Here is a 16,622-nt window from a genome sequence, read left to right on the forward strand (position 1 = left end):
TGTGGAGGCGTGAGTGATGCTGTGTATGTTTGTTTTGCTGAAAACTTTAAAATTTATCTGTCCTTCAAAAACTTTACTAAAATTAAGAGCCTCTAGTAAATTTTAAGCCAATAGGTGCTAATTTCCAATAAATACAAAAGGCTGTGAAGAACTAATGACTTTAAGTAGGAATAAGTGAAATTGTTCTAAAGATTAGGTACATCTTTCATTGGGGTCAATCTACCAGTTTTTAAAGACAAATGCTAAAGGAATAACGTAGAAAAAAGAAATTTTATTTCTGGTGCAAAATTAAAAACCAGACTAATTGCTAAATGTTCATAGGTTTTGTAAAAAGTTTGATAAAGAAATCTACATGCATGCTCCTTTTGGAGGGTGGGGTCATATTTCTTCAAATAAAAGCTAAAACACAAGGAAAAGAAGGGGTGAAGGTGGCAGCATGTGCCAACGTTCTTATCTCTGTCCTTTCAACAGTTAGAAAATCTTTCAGTTTTGTAATAAACAATAGAGAATTTTTTTAAAAAAAATAAAAGGCCTGCTGCCTTTGCACTCTTAGGGATAATGAGAAAACAACATTTCAAGTTAAACAGGAATTGATGCAATGAAATCAGGGGAGAATGTGTGGTAACTTTAAGGCAGACATTGGGAAATACTTGGGTGTAGCTCAGTGTTTAGAATCACTTCCCTCAGCAAAGAGTCACACCTGATTAGAGATGTTGAAACTGGTGATGAATCAAGAAATTGCCAGACCAGCCGGAACCAATTACCATAATTAAAAGGGGTTGGGGAGTTATTTGTTTTCTGCTTTTCTGGTGTCCACAGAGCACTATACACCTAATGATATTTAAAGTACTCTTTCTCTTGACAATATTACATTTTTTAAATTTTGTTTTGTTCCTTTCTTCCCTCCTCTCCCCTCACAAGCCTGACAATGGTAAACTCCACATATGATTTGAATGACTGTGAGACTATGTAATATCAGATGTCTGACTAGACTTGGTCACACTTGCTCTAGATTTCGCTTGTCCAAACATCCTAAGAAGTTATTTGCCACTATGCTTGTTGGAGGCTTAAGCACGACCAAGCCCGCGACTCCAGAAATCCAAGAGATTGCTGACCAGGTGAGTTGCATCCAATGAAAGATGCAAAACAGAAACTAATAGCACAAAAGCAAATTCCAGAGATTATGGAATGAAGCTGATTTTTAAAATAAATTTAACAAGAAGCATTGTAAATAGAAGCCCTCTTGATTGATTAGAAGCATGTAGTATGTGGCATAGAAAAACTGCTTAAGAAGTGATTGCACTGATTCCAGTCCAGAAAATGCTTAGATTCATATCTGCCAATGCCAGAAGGGACCTCCTGTATAGCATAGGCATACAACTTTTCATTCTTTTAAGCCATTTAATGTGGCCATGTTAATTTTGTATTCTAGTTTTTTTTAATCAAAATTTCACATGGCACCATGTATAATGCCATACAGTAATCTATTACATCAATGGTGTTACCTTTTATCGACCACAACTATAATATCATCAAAAGAGATATCAAATCTGTTTGAAAGGATCTATTTTTCATACATCCACATTGATTGGCATTAAGTATAATAATTTCCTTTAATTCTTTATTAATCAAGACCTGTATCAGGTGCTCCAACTTCTTACCTGAGATCAGTGTCAGACTGGCAGTCCTATAATTACCTGGGTTATCCCATTTATCCTTTTAAATAGTAGCACATTAGCTTTCTTCCAGTCTTCTGACCTTCTACTTTTCAGTCTTCTGGGAGCTGTAGAGACATTCACAGCTGTGGTGCAGGTAGAAATATATGGAAGTAAGCAAGGTCTAGTGGTCAGTACAGGCACCTGAAGCTGAGTCTCCACTGCCTAATTAACTACCAGTGCAGTTCCACTGACAGTAGCAGTGGTAGAAGTACCTGTGCAGACAGGGTTTTAGGGGTTTTTGATAACTGTCATCAAACCCTGATCTGTTCAAAACTGGCTGACGGCAGTAAAAATATCAGTGTTCTGCCTACACTGCTACTTGGGTAGTGGAGCAGCACTGGCAGTGAATCAGAGGTCCCATTTGCTAATGCAGAGCAAGCCAGGGGGTCAGGCATTTGTTCCTGGTGCCAGGGCTGGTTCTAGGATCCCATTACTGGGGGGCAGAGGAGGGGAGTGGATGTTTCAGGGATCCTGTAAACAAATAACCTTCTAGGAATCCTGGAGCTAGTTGGATCTCTGAAAAATCTTAGATTTTAAGAGTTTAAGAAAATAGAAATTAGCTACATTGTCAGTATTTTCCTGGGATTTATAACTTTGGCCTTTCTGAAAATGATTTAGGGCCCCTTCAAAGTGAGCTGGTGAGGGGGAAATGTCCTGGGCCTGCCTGGCTCTGCTGTGGATTCACTGTGTGATCCTAGTCAAATCACATTACCTCTTCGCGTTTCAATTTCCTCAGCTGTAAAATGAAGGGGGGGGGGGGGGAGAGCAGGGGATAACACTTCCCTTCCTGACATGGGGACTATTTAATTCACATTTGTAAGGCATGTTGAGATTCTTCCACAAAAGACCCTATAGACCTACAAAATATTACTGCTGTTGTGTGTATGCTCACTGTAGAAAGGTAACAGATGGTCTCTGTCCAAAAAATCTGAGAATCCAAGTTTAAATGTGCACCCAGCATGTCTCAGAAATGAGGTCACAATACTTAGTTTTCAGTGGATACAAACATGGCACAAAAGGTGAATCTTCAAGTCCGATTCTGCTTTCATTCACCCAGAGGTCAATTGAGATTTTTAAATTTACTCCCCTGTTAAGTGAGCAGAATATAGCCTCTGGAGGGCAGGTATGTCCAATACCTGAATACTTTCAGGAAAGTGTCATGTACTTGAAATGATCTAAAGCAGCAGTTCTCAACCAAGGGTCTGGGGCCCCCTGTGGTGCTGCAAGCAGGTTTTAGGGGGTCTGCCTAAATAAACCAGAGAGCAGGGCCGGCATTAGACTTGCTGGGGCCCAGGGCAGAAAGCCCAAGCCCTGCCACCCGGGGCTGAAGCCGAAGCCTGAGCACCTTAGCTTTGCAGATCCCCTGTGGGTCTGGGGTCCCAGGCAATTGCCCTGCTTGCTACCACCTACCGCCGGCCCTGGCTCTTAATCTCCTGGATATGCAGAAAAACAGTTGTGGCACCTGTGGGCTGTGGAATTATTATAGCATATGTGGAGGGGGGGCTCAAAGAAAGGTTGAGAACCCCTCATTTTAAAGCACTCGCCTGTTCAGTGATCTTTAAAAAATGTAAACAAAATCATTCATTGCTCTTTATTTTCTAAAAGGGGAAACTTTTTTGTCTTGTGCTTAGAGCTGTGTGTTCCTTGGAGAGGTAGATTTTTAAATAGTATCTGGCATTTGTGAGTCAGTTGTGAACTCCGTGGTATCCTTTCGCAACAAAGAGCATCTGACTACCAGACTGCTGACTAGAAGACTTGTGATGGCTCTCACCCCACTCTTCATGCACCTTCAAAGGGAAAGTGGCTGCCAGAGAAAAATGTCATTGTTGATTGGCTTAAATATATGAATTGCCTTTATTGACGACATGCTTTTAAAGAATGATCAAAATTCCCAGTTAGCTAATGAATAAAGCACAATGGATTGTGGTTGGTGCAGTGGGACTGCTAGCCATGAGACAGATTTGATTCCTGTGTCAGCCACAGCCTCATTGTGTGGCCTGATTTTTGGGGAAGTCACTTTGGCATTCTCTGCCTCAGTTTCCCCATATATAATGCTGTCATTACGTTGGATTTCATTGTAGTAGCCACATACCTCTAAAAGACACTCCAAAGCAGACAATTTAAATCGCAGCAAATGGAAATGATGCTTTGCCAAAAGCTCTTTTGAGAGGAAAGGATTTTAACCCTGATGTCCTCATTAAGTACAAGGCACTTTTCATCTGGCAATCTGAAAGCACAAATCCCAAGCAGAGAGGGGCACCTCTCTCTGGCTATCAGTCAGGTGCCTAAGTACCTTTGTAGATCTGGGCCTGTGCCTTTTAGTTCTGGCTAGATTAGATAGCTTCCCCACTCTGCCTGCTGGCTTCTGGGAATTCCTTTCTTAGGCAATTAAGTCTCCCCATACAATACAGGGGGAACCTGGGTGCTTAACTAAGATCGTTGGTGAAATCTAGACCCAGCAGCCCTATCAATTTTGGGGAGGTTTTCTTGTACCATGGTTGACCCCTGAGAGTTACCTTCATTTCTGCCCTTATCCTAGCTGAGTCCAGAAACAACAACCAACAATACATTTGATCAGGAATGTATTACTTATTAAATCTCCTTGTCCTACATCTGTTAGGCATGAGCCAGGGGCTTCAAACTGTCCATTTCAGAACCAGACAGCTGGCTGCTTGACCTCCCTTGAAGGGATGGGCCCTCTCAATAAATAACTGCTGGGTAAATAGTGCTTGGAGGTTGGGAAGGTCATGAATGGTGGGGGTGGGGAACGACAGTTTATTTGTCTGAGACAAGGACAGCTGGCGCTGAGGGAACACTTAATTCAACACTTCCAAAGAAGTGGAAAGTCTGGGTGTGGTGAATCTGCTGAGAGCAGCAGAAAGGAAAGGTTCCATGGGAACTGGGAGAATAGTTAGTCAAGAGTGGGTGTATTGGGATTGTGGCAGCAGCGTAGTGATTGCAACATTTGGGGTGAGGATGGCAGCATGTGAAGCACTGGAACAGCTGCTCCAGAGTTGACACTCAAGCAGAAGATGCTGCATCAGTGTGGAAGAGCAATGCGGAGGGACCCCCAATGAGTCATACCATGGAACTGAATGCTGAGCAATTACCTCTACTGCATGAATGGATTACGATAGCGAGGCCTGAGGACCCCAACCTTCTTTTGAATTGTCCAAAAGGTTAAACTGAGAACTACTGAGCTGTTTAGTGAGCCTAGGGAATTTGTTCTTTTCTGGCAGCCTTAGTAAATTAGTATTTCATTTGCACTGCATGTCAGCTTTTTGGGACCCATTAGCTGTGCAGTCCATGAGTGCCTCACATCTGAAGTTTCTTTAATGCTTTCCTCTGAGACACAGTACATCTGTATCTGAGAAGGACTGATGTACCATAGTACTCCAATGACCCCATCATGTGAGTGTAATCACAATAGTCTTAGGGAAAATTTTAAAAAGTCACTTGATTGTGACAAGTATGACTCTAACTTGCAATATCCTGGACAAACCATGTTGAATTAAATTAGTATTATAGGAGTTCAGTGAATTAAAAATGCAAAAATTTATTTATGATTGAGGGAGGTGAGGCAAATCCATTCAGATTCTAACACCTTCGGAGACATACCACCACCTGAAGAGATACTTGCATTTACTGGTTCAAAGGAGTTTTAGATAAATAGCTTAAACTGACTTGAGACCTTTTTATCTGATCCAGCAAATGGACAGGACATTCTGCCCAATCCTTGTGGAAAGGGTGGAAGGACTTAACCTACCAAATCCCTAGTGTGGAGCTGAGGTGACCTCTGGCAAGTTTTCTAGCATGTGTAGGGTTTTTATTGTGTTAATATTTCCTGTGTAATGTTTTTACCTTAAGAATAAATGTGCTTGCTTAGAAAGATCTGTGTGATAACCTGTCACTGCTGGAACTCCATGTTCAGAGCCTGTGGAGAGAAAGCAGCACAGACGCTGGCCTGTTTAGGCAGTCTGGCTTGCTGGAGATATCACAGTGTAGATTAGGAAGCTGTGCAGCCTGAACTCCCTGGTCAGGAGGGAGAGAGACATGGACTTCTGCTCAAGACAGCTGATGGCTGAAAAGCTGAGGGCCTCCCCTTGGTGGCCATAAGGGGGGACTGCAGGTGCAGTTGCCCTGAACTGTGACAGGGGGAACTTAGCCTTTGAAAAGGTCATTGATAATGTCACTGTCAATTCATTGATGAGCCCTAAACTTCCCTTCCTTCAGATGTATGTTATCATGGGAAACACTCCTTGTTCCACTTCATATTTTTGAAGTTCTGGCACTGAACAAATTTTAAAAATCCACAGTGTTTAAAGTTGTTTCCCTGCATAAACACATTTACACAAACCTTTGCCAGCTGGGTGTTAGCTCCCTAACACAACCAGCCTGTCAGCCACTCAGGCACTCTCCTCTGGGCTGTACCAGCCCTGCCTTTGCCCTGCAGATTGAACATAGGTGCACCCCAGCCTCAGAGTCTCTTTGAAGTGTCCCTCTGTGGTATCCAGCCCCTGATGCCTGGACACCACAGAAATCCCAGTTCCTCCGATCCCAAAGGAACAGTGGACCCCGGGTTTACCTTAGATCACCATTCCTGTAGAACATCCAGCACTTCAGTTCACTTACATAAATTTTCATTTGTTTTACTGTAAAAAAGAACAGATTAAATAGAAACACGTGTGAGTGATGGAAACAAATGGTTTCATATTAACCACAAACTAGTGCCTACACTTAAGTTACCTTTCCTATCTAATAATGTAGATTCAGTTCAGTCTTTTGCTGCATTTGCTAGCCCCAAGGAGCCAGGACCCAATCTTTCATGCAGCACCCTTGCTCATCAAGGTGCCTCCTTAGTCAATGTATACAGAGTGTCTTTCTCCACCCTGTGATATACCAAATCAGTCTTTTGTCTTTATTCACCAAACAGGGTGATCCACTCAATGTCCTATCATTCCTTTTCACATTCAAGTGGTTTTGATGCTTAACTTGTCTTCAATGGTTATTCTACTGATTTTTCTGGGTTGGTGCCAAGGCAGACAATGAGTAATATAATAATCGGCTAGCCCAGGATGGGTGACCACTCCCTCCTGCTTGAATTGTCTGTCGCCGAGACACATTGTTCCCTAGTCATCACTTTCCCTCCAAGACCATTTTCAATATAGTTATATTATTCCATAAATATCACCCGTACACACATCTCACAAGGATTATGGGTATTGATAAGTTACAAGTTTTCAAAAGAAATCTCACATGCTACCCTTCATGGGTGAATACCATGGAAGTAGTGTGTTCGGTGTAGTGAGTTTGTCAGGTCTAGACAGTAATTGCTTGTAGAGAACAGCAAACCCCTTTTCCAGTTGGCATCAATGGGTCACTGTAACACAGAGGCCAAGTGTCATGTGATGGCAGACTGGAGGTGGTGCCTCCTTTAAGAGGGAGCTGGGCCAGACAGACTCTGAGGTCAGTGGATGGACAGGGGTTTTGGGGGAGATGTTCGCAGAAAGCAGCAGCTTCAGGTGAGAGGTATTGCAGGAAAGGCCAGGCAGGAATCCTACTTTTTCACAGGGCTGTGAAGCCTGGCTGCAAGAATCCTAGAATATCAGGGTTGGAAGAGACCTCAGGAGGTCATCTAGTCCAACCCCCTGCTCAAAGCAGGACCAACACCAACTAAATCATCCCAGCCAAGGCTTTGTCAAGCCTGACCTTAAAAACTCCCAAGGAAGGAGATTCCACCAACACCCTGGGTAACCCATTCTAGTGCTTCACCACCCTCCTAGTGAAAAAGTTTTTCCTAATCTCCAACCTAAACCTCCCCCACTGCAACTTGAGACCATTACTCCTTATTCTGTCATCAGGTACCACTGAACATTCTAGACCATCCTCTTTGGAACCCCCTTTCAGGTAGTTGAAAGCAGCCATCAAATCCCCCCTCATTCTTCTCTTCTGGAGACTAAACAATCCCAGTTCCCTCAGCCTCTCCTCATAAGTCATGTGCTCCAGCCCCCTAATCATTTTTGTTGCCCTCCACTGGACTCTTTCCAATTTTTCTACATCCTTCTTGTAGTGTGGGGCCCAAAACTGGACGCAGTACTCCAGATGAGGCCTCACCGATGCCGAATAGAGGAGAATGATCATGTCCCTCAATCTGCTGGCAATGCTCCTACTTATACAGCCCAAAATGCCATTTGCCTTCTTGGCAACAAGGAACTGTGGAGCCTAGGGAATAAGGCTGGGATAAGAGTTGAACTGAATTGTTTGTTAACATTTCCCTTCTTTGCGATGATTATATGCTGCATGTCAGTCTATGTGCATTCTTTGGGAAGCTCAGAAGAAGAAACTGAGGCATGTTGAGAAGGGGGTGTGCTGACCCCATTACACCACCTAACCCTCTTTTTTTTTTTTTTTTTTCTTCCCCCTACAGGTGAAGCCACAGCTAGAAGGGAAAGAGAACAAGACTTATTCAGTCTTTGTAGCTATAATATATAACACTCAGGTGGTTGCTGGAATAAACTATTTCATTAAGGTCAGTACTCAACAAATCCCCCCACTTCTTCCATCATTGCTTAAGTGCTCTAGTTAAAGTAGGTATAATTTTGAGTGCCTTAAATCAAGATGTTCAAATAGTGAGCAAACATTGCAGGAAAAGGTCCCAGTATGACTTTTAATCAAGGTAGGGACTATCTCTCGTCTGCTTCTGCAGTACCCAGCCAGTACCTGTTGGGTGCTATTTCCCTGCAAAAATAGAAAAGATATATACAGCTTGTTTTGTGAACCTCATTTAAATCTTATCTCAATATTTATAAAGCACAAGTCACTCTTTCAGCTGTATATTGTGAAATTTTAGGATTGCTGAGAGGGCAATCTCCATTCAAGACTCTCCAACTGCTTTCTCAACTCTCATCCTCAGAGCTGGCTTTAGCTGTTTGGGCAGGCTGGCAAAACAATGGCTTTTCCTTCCTGCCGTCTCTGTGCCCTGAGAGAAAATAGAATTCTGTTCACCACAATCAGCCCACTAGGCACACGGCCAGCCTGGGGATTTTGGGGATTTTACTGAAAGGATTGTGTGGTACACACCACAAACTCCTTTGAGCAATTTTAAATACAGTATGTGTGTATGTTTGGGAGGGATATGTCTTTAGGTCCTCACAACCTTCTGCTGCAGAAGTACAGTCCAGACCCTCGTTCCTGTGATCTGCTTACATTTTCCAAGGCCCTTTATTAAGGGAAAGGGCTAGAAACTTTTTTAAATTTCCCCCTTCCCTAATGTTTCCTCAAAACAGGGGGTTCTGTGGTCATAGGCCCAGTCTGCTCCTTCTCTCGGAGAAATGGTGGGTCTTTTTAGCTCTGTTATTGTGAAACTCCTTGTCAAAGGAGTTGGGTTTTCATTGTGCTCTGCACAGTCCCAGCCCAGGTTTCATTCTGATCTTCTGTGGCAATAAGTTCAGTCATTTAGGAACTTCTGTCTCCTGCCCCTGAAATTTTCCCAATGGCTTGCCAGTGAGAGCAGCTGTCTGAGGGACATGGATAAAGAGGTTTTCTAAGGTAGGTGGGCATTGCAGCCCCTAACTTTGAGGTGCTTAGTCATCCACTGGAATTCAAAAACCCTGAATTAGATGTTCAGGCTCCCTACACAATGGATGGGGAAAGTTTGGAGCCTAAGAACGGAATCCACAAAAGCATGCACACTGAATGAGGAGATGCTTAAGCTAGCCAATAGAAAACACTGAGGAGTACAGTCTGTCCTGAGTGCTTCCCGCCCCCCCCCAAGGAACTTGGGTATCTAACTCTAGTCTGGAGTTAAGCACTGTGATGGGATCCCCAGAGTACAACCTGGAACTGAGGTACCACTGTACCCTCTTAACTCTCTAGCCTGAGCTGTCTCTCACAATGCTTTGGTACTGACAAGCCACAAACCCCTCTAGGCATTGTTATCACTCAGCACATGGAGCCCTACACCCAGCTAAACTGCATGAATGCTCCCTGAGCCACTTATGAATCACACAGAGAAAGGCACCAGCAAATCTCCCAAGCCCCCAGCCTTGCACCTTGGAACTATACCGTCTTGTTCTGGTCAGAAACCTGATCAGTGTAAGTTTATTATCCAGTCTGCCACTCCCTCGATGTGGAGAGGACACACACTAGCCTTTGTAAACTGAGCTGAGATTTCCCAAGCACTTCAACCAAAACATACCGCTTTAGGTAAAATATAAAACAGATTTATTAACTACAGAAGGATAGATTTTAAGTGATTATAAGTGGTAGGCATAAAAGAAAATAAAAGGTAATCACACAGTCTAAATCTTTTATTAGACTAGGCAGTATTTGGACCAAGCAGTTTTCTCACCAAACTAGATGTTAAGTTCTTAATACACAGGCTTCCCCTTTAAGCCTGGGACCAGTCTCCTCAGTTCAAGGTACTTGCTTTGGAGGCAGGAGATGCTGGTTCAATTCCCCTCATAACATGTGGGAATGGTTTCAAACAGCAGTGCCCTCATTTCCCATACCAAGGACCCGTTGGGTTGGCCATTTAAAATGGGTTTGCAATGTAAAAGGAGGGGCTGCAGTTTCTGGGTTAACATGCAGCACAAACCCAACTACCCCCCCCCCCAATTCTCTGGGATGATCACTTCACCCCTCCCTGCCAAGGCGTGGCTAACAGCGGGGAACATTTCTGTTCAGCCGAGCAGGAACAGGCACCTCTGAATGTCCCCTTAATAAAATCACCCCATTTCAACCAGGTGACCGTGAATGATCTCACTCTCCTGAGGATAATAGAGAGATAAGGAATGGATGTTGTCTGTATGCCAGCAAACACCGGGACCATACGCTGCCATGCTTTGTTGTGCAATGATTCTAGACTAAGTGCTACTGGCCTGGCGTGGTAAAGTGTCTTACCATGGCGGACGGGATAAGGCAGCCCTCCCCAGAAACCTTTTGCAAAGGCTTTGGGAGTACATGAAGGAGAGCTTTCTGGAGATGTCCCTGGAGGATTTCCACTCCATCCCCATACACGTTGACCGAGTTTTCCAGTAGCTGTACTGGCCGCGATTGCCAGGGCAAATTAATCATTAATTACACTTGCTTTTAAACCATGTGTAATATTTACAAAGGTACACTCACCAGAGGTCCCTTGTGTGCCCTCAGGGTCTGGGAGCACGCCTTGGGTGAGTTCGGGGGTTACTGGTTCCAGGTCCAGGGTGATAAACGTATCCTGGCTGTTGGGGAAAGCGGTTTTTCCGCTTCCTTGCTGTAAGCTATCTTCCTCATCCCCCAAACCTGCTTCCGTGTTGCATGATGCTCCAAAGCACAGGGTTGGGGTAGCGGTGGCTGCACCCCCTAGCATGGCATGCAGCTCCGCGTAGAAGCGGCATGTCTGCGGCTCTGCCTCAGACCTTCCATTTGCCTCTCTGGATTTGTGGTAGGCTTGCCTTAGCTCCTTAATTTTCATGCGGCACTGCTGTGTGTCCCTGTTATGGCCTCTGTCCTTTTATGGCCTTTGAGACTTTTTCTAATATTTTGCCATTTCGTTTACTGCAACAGAGTTCAGCTAGCACTGATTCGTCTCCCCATATGGCGAGCAGATCCCATACCTCCCGTTTGGTCCATGCTGGAGCTCTTTTGTGACCATGGTTACCTGTGCTGATGAGCTCTGTGTGCTCATCTGTGCTCTCCACGCTGGACAAACAGGAAATGAAATTCAAAAGTTCGCGGGGCTTTTCCTGACTACCTGGTCAGTGCATCTGAGTTGAGAGTGCTGTCGGGAGCGGTCACAATGAAGCACTGTGGGATAGCTCCCAGAGGCCAATAACGTTGAATTCCATCCACACTACCCCAAATCCAACCCGGAAAGGCTGATTTCAGCGCTAATTCCCTCGTCGGAGGTGGAGTAAAGAAACCGGTTTAAAGGGTCCTTTAAGTTGGAAAAAAAGGGCTTCGTCGTGTGGACGTGTCCAGGCTTAATTCGATTTAACGCTGGTAAATTCGACCTAAACTCGTAGTGTAGACCAGGCCTCAGAGAGCACGCCGCCTCAGATTATCCTATAGCCCAGTGGTTAGAACATTCCTTTGACAGGTAGAAGACCCATGCCCAACTCCCTTTGTATTGTCATGCAGAAGGGGGAATTGAATGGGTCTCACATGGCCCAGGTGACACCACTGGGCTAAAGGTCATAAGGCAGGTTGTTCTCCTCCATATTTTGTGGCATCAGGTGTGCTCTGAGCACACCTACTGGATCAGACCCTGCAGGTAAACTAGGCAGGACAAAGCCTCATATGAGAATCCCGCTGGGGGTTAGATGTGAGTTAGATGTCTAGGCACCTGCTTCAGACACTAGTGCACATGTCCAGTGGCAGAAACGTAGGCAATTAGGGGACTTTTACAGCAAAAATTTAGATGCTGAGGTTATATAGGCACTTCCAGAGTTACGTGGCAGCTGAGTGGGGAGTTTGTGAATATCAGTCGTGCTTAAATGTTAGGTGGTTCCATAAAAGAGAGACTGTAAAAAACAGGATTTTTTTACAACAGGAGACAACTTTCAGGGGATGGGATCTGAATTTGTCTTTCTTATCTCCCAGCTAAGTGTCCTAAGCAGCAGGCAATGGAGTCAATCTCTTTGTTCCTGGCCCACTGATTATTTATGCCCCATGGAACAGCTTCAATAGGCGAGACACAGAAACCTCCTCTTGAATACCTCATACCCTACTGGTTAGAGCACTCTCCTGGGAAGGAGACCCCTTCAGGACATCAACTCCCTTCTACACATCAAATGAGGAAGATATTGAACCCAGGCAGGGCCGTCCCTAGCTATTCTGGGGCACTATGCAGCCCCCTCTGCGAGGGTGGGGGGCAGGCCTTGGGGGGGGGGGGGGAGGGCTGGCCCCAGGCCTCTGTGGAGGTGGGCTGGCTTAGGGGACGGGGGGAACCACCCCCCAGCAATCACCAGCGATGCGGCTGGAGCCGGGTTGCTTAGGGTTAGCATACATCTGTTTTTTCCTGCACATGTCTGGCTTTTTGGTAATCAAACCCCCGTCCGGGGGGAATTTCCAAAAAGCCAAACATGTCCTGGAAAAATACTCCCTGGATTACCTTAGAGTGGGCGCCGGGGGCTGCTGTGCTCCCTGACTCCTGGGCTCTGTAAGCGCCGAACTGCCCGAGCGCTACCGGCTTCGGGCAGCCCCCATGCCTCTGGACCCTGCGTCCCTGGCCGGGCACTTCCGCTCCGGGGGTGCAGGGTCCAGAGGCATGGGGGCTGCCCAAAGCCGGTAATGCTCGGGCAGCTTGGCGCTTACAGAGCCCAGGAGTTCAGGGAGCACAGCAGCCGCCGGAGCCTGGGAGGGGAAGTGCCCAGCCAGGGGCGCAGGGTCAGGAGGCATGGGGGCTGCCCGAAGCCCGAGTGCTACCGGCTTCACGGTTTGCTGGGCAGCCTCCAGACCCTGCACCCCTGGCTGGGCGCTTCCCCTCCCGGGCTCCAGCTGCGCTGGGGAAGTACCGGCCGGGGGTGCAGGGTCTGGGGGCTGCCCGGCAAACTGTGAAGCCAGTAGCGCTCGGGCAGCCCTTTTCATGTGGCTGGGAGGGGGCGGACTTTGGGGGTGGGGAAGGGGTGGAGTTGGGGTGGGGCCGGGATGGGAAAGGGGTGGGGCTCTGGCCCCGTGGAGTGTCCTCTTTTTTTAAATTTTTTAAATATGGTAACCCTAGGGTTGCTGCACTTCCTGCCGCCGGTGAGTGCAGGCCTGGCCCTGCTGCAGTCCTCGGGGCAGGAAGGGGTGGAAGAGGGAGCAGGGTGAGGAAGAGGCAGGGCTGGGGCAAGGAAAGGGCTGGGCAGGGGATGGGGGGGAAGGGGCGGGGGCTTTGGGGAAGGGCTGGAGTCGGTGTGGGGCTGGGGTGGAGCAGGGGCGGGAAGAGGCGGGGCTGGGGTGGAGCAGGGCCATGGGCTGTGGGGAAGAGGTGGGGCAGGGGCCTGGTTCCCTACGCAGCTGTGTACTTTGAGTATGGGTAAGGATGGCCCTGAACCCAGCTCTTCCATATCCCACCTGAGCATCCCCAACCACTTGGACTAAAAGTTATACGATGGGACACCATGTCCTCCTCTCGCCATTTTGTAAATCTATTTCCCCCCGCCTCAAAATCAAAAAATCAATTTGGAAATATTGAAACAGGTTGTCAGCATTTCCCAAAAAATATTTTTTGATTTGAGAGACAGTCAAAATTCACAAAAACTTACAACTAGTTTTGGTAGATTTGAAACTGCATTTTTTTTGGTGAATAAAATATTTGTCTGAAAATTCTTCACCCAGCCCCTGTGAGGGTGTTGGCTTACTTCACCCCAGCATTCAGCTTTCTTTGCCTCCTGCCCCCGTGTCTTCGCATACAGCTTTGGCCTTCCTAGGGAAAAATGGGTTAACTCTTTCACTGCCAGTTTAGGCCTGGAATCTGAGTGAAGTTAGAGACTTTGCCTTAGGAAAAACTGATTAAAAACTTTTGGGTTTAACTATCAGATTTTTTGTAAAGCAAATTCTCAGATTCCCAAGATCATGTGCAAAAGCAGAAGATGAAGGGGTTGAGTGGGAAGGATAATTTTGGGGGATGAAGAATATGACCTAAATTCAGCCCAGGCATAAATAGGTGCAACTCCTGGAGAAACCAATGGACGTGACACTTTCTTAAGGCAGGGTTGAATTTGGCCTTGAGTGCAGAGATAAAATTTCTATTTTTGCTGATCATCAGGAACCCTAATTTGGACACAAAAGCCTGTTTCTGCTCACACATGTGATATGAAATGGGACAGTCTCTACAGACCAGGTTTAGGGTATTGAATGGTACCGTGTGTGATTTAACTTTTTTTTTTTGTAGCTATTCAAAGGTTCAGCACTGCATCTCCCCAAAACATCCTTTCATTAGAATCTGCTTAGTCCACGGCTGTCCCATTCTCCTTGTCTTTCAGGTCTCCATCAGCAACAGCAATGATGAGTGTGTACACTTGAAGGTGTTCCGAAGCCTTCCTCATGAGAACAAGGGCCTAATTCTTATCAACTATGAGACTGGCAAAACCAAAAATGATCCACTGGGCTATTTTTAATGAGATTCTTGGGATGAGCTCTTCTGTTGCTCTTTCTGCAGACTCCCAGCTCATACCGCCTGTGCCAATACATTAGTGAAAATAAAAGGAATCTGATTTTGATAACTGTTTGTGTTTCTGTTTTGCATATAACAGAAGATCTGTCTTCATTCCAGCAGTAAGTAACTGCTGCTAACTTATGACAGGCCTCCAAGGAAATGTGCTGGATCTACCCAAATACCAAAAGTTCAGCACTGCATCTCCCCAAAACATGCTTCCATTAGAATCTGCTTAGTCCATGAGTTTGACTGTGCCATTTCTCCTGGTTTGCTGCTTTCTGCTAATAATACTACTGATGTACAGAACTAGAAGAATTCTTCTGCCAATTCCACCTCAAGTAAATCTTTCACAATAAAGACTACCACATCCCCACTGACAGTCACAAGAAAAAGTCATCTGATGGGACACCCGACAGTGGAGAAAAGCACACAGTGGATCATTACATCAATTGCTTCAGGGAAAAAAAAATCAGCTGTGAAATCCTCAGACATTCATTATATCAGGGATGGCCGACCTTACTGACCCTCCAAGCCACATATAACAGTCTTCAGCCCCACAGGAGGCACCTGCCAGGGCCCAGTGTTTCAGCCCCACTCCTGCTGAAGCCCCAAGACCCCCCCCAGTGACAAGGCAGAGGTCCCGAGCTCCCCCCGCACCTAGTCTGGTAGGTGGAGAATGGGGGAGGGGGCGCCATGGGGGGCTCTGTGAGCTGCACTTTAACAGTAAAAGAGCCACATGTGACTCACAAGCCCTGCATTACATCCACTGCAGTCTCAAGGGGGCACTATTGTAGTCCCTAATCATGATAACTGTGTCAACGAGATCAACAGACAAGTCTCTGACACCATCTACTATAAAGAACTAGAAAAAGACCCCACACCATAACTCACACAGGAACTTAAAGAAACTATCAAATCTTTTCCCAAATAACTCTTTTAACAAATAATGGGGGGAGGTGGAGTACAGGGACACACAGGGACAGCGGCAGATGTGCCTGACTGAATGGGAGAGGCTTGGGGTCACTCAGGGTCTGCATGGGGGAAGCTCCCCAACTCTGTAACAATCCTCCCCCAAAAGAAACTATTCCGTACTTCTCCCATCCACACCTAAAAGCCCTCCAGGTTCACTCCCAGGCTCCGTCCCGCTCTCAGCTTGTCCATTACCCCTGAATCCCCCAAACCTTTGCACTGCTTCTGAGGGGTGCAGGAAATATGTTTCTGTAGTTTTAATGAATTACTTAAAGTTCTGTATTAATATGCTTAGTAAGGATTCTATTTGTCAAAAAAATTTTCCTGAATCTTTTTATTTGTCTGTATTGTTACAGACATACTCACTGACAGGTATTTTGACATAAACTTCCAAAACAATTGAAACTGGCATGATTATATTGTGATATTTTAACAAATAATATATGCAGAATTTTAAAATGCTGTGTGGCAGAATTTTTAATTCTCTGGCACAGAATACCACCAGGAATATAATAGACGAAGCCACCATATCACCTCTAGGCGAACACTTTTTCACAAAGCGATCACTCCGTATCTGATCTTTCAAAACTTGTTCTCAAAGGAAACCTGCACAACACTCAGGGCCGGCTCCAGGCACCAGCCCTCCAAGCATGTGCTTGAGGCGGCACCTGGAGGGGGGCGGCGCTCACCCGAGGAGAGCGGGGCCGCGGCCGGGCTCGCCACCCTCCCCCCGGCATTCCGGCCGGTCGGGGAGAGCGGGGCCCTGGCCGGGCTCGCCACCCTCCTCCCGGCGCTCTGGCCGCCGGGGAGAGCGG

At 46.1% G+C, this 16,622-nt stretch overlaps 1 protein-coding gene across 2 annotated transcripts in view; it reads left to right on the forward strand.

Annotated features, from left to right (window-relative positions):
• Nucleotides 1-14,905, forward strand: part of LOC101943192 (leukocyte cysteine proteinase inhibitor 1) — a 33,673-nt gene extending 18,768 nt beyond the window's left edge. For both annotated transcript variants that reach the window (XM_065586118.1, XM_024111131.3), the window contains exons 2-4: nucleotides 1,013-1,118; nucleotides 8,146-8,247; nucleotides 14,666-14,905. In XM_065586118.1, coding sequence (XP_065442190.1) covers nucleotides 1,053-1,118; nucleotides 8,146-8,247; nucleotides 14,666-14,800 — 303 coding nt within the window. In that variant the 5' untranslated portion in view covers nucleotides 1,013-1,052 and the 3' untranslated portion in view covers nucleotides 14,801-14,905. The remainder of the gene's footprint in view (nucleotides 1-1,012; nucleotides 1,119-8,145; nucleotides 8,248-14,665) is intronic.
• The last annotated feature ends 1,717 nt before the right edge of the window (nucleotides 14,906-16,622 follow it).

This window comes from Chrysemys picta, chromosome 1 (assembly GCF_011386835.1).
Source record: "Chrysemys picta bellii isolate R12L10 chromosome 1, ASM1138683v2, whole genome shotgun sequence".
Classification (NCBI taxonomy): domain Eukaryota; kingdom Metazoa; phylum Chordata; order Testudines; family Emydidae; genus Chrysemys; species Chrysemys picta.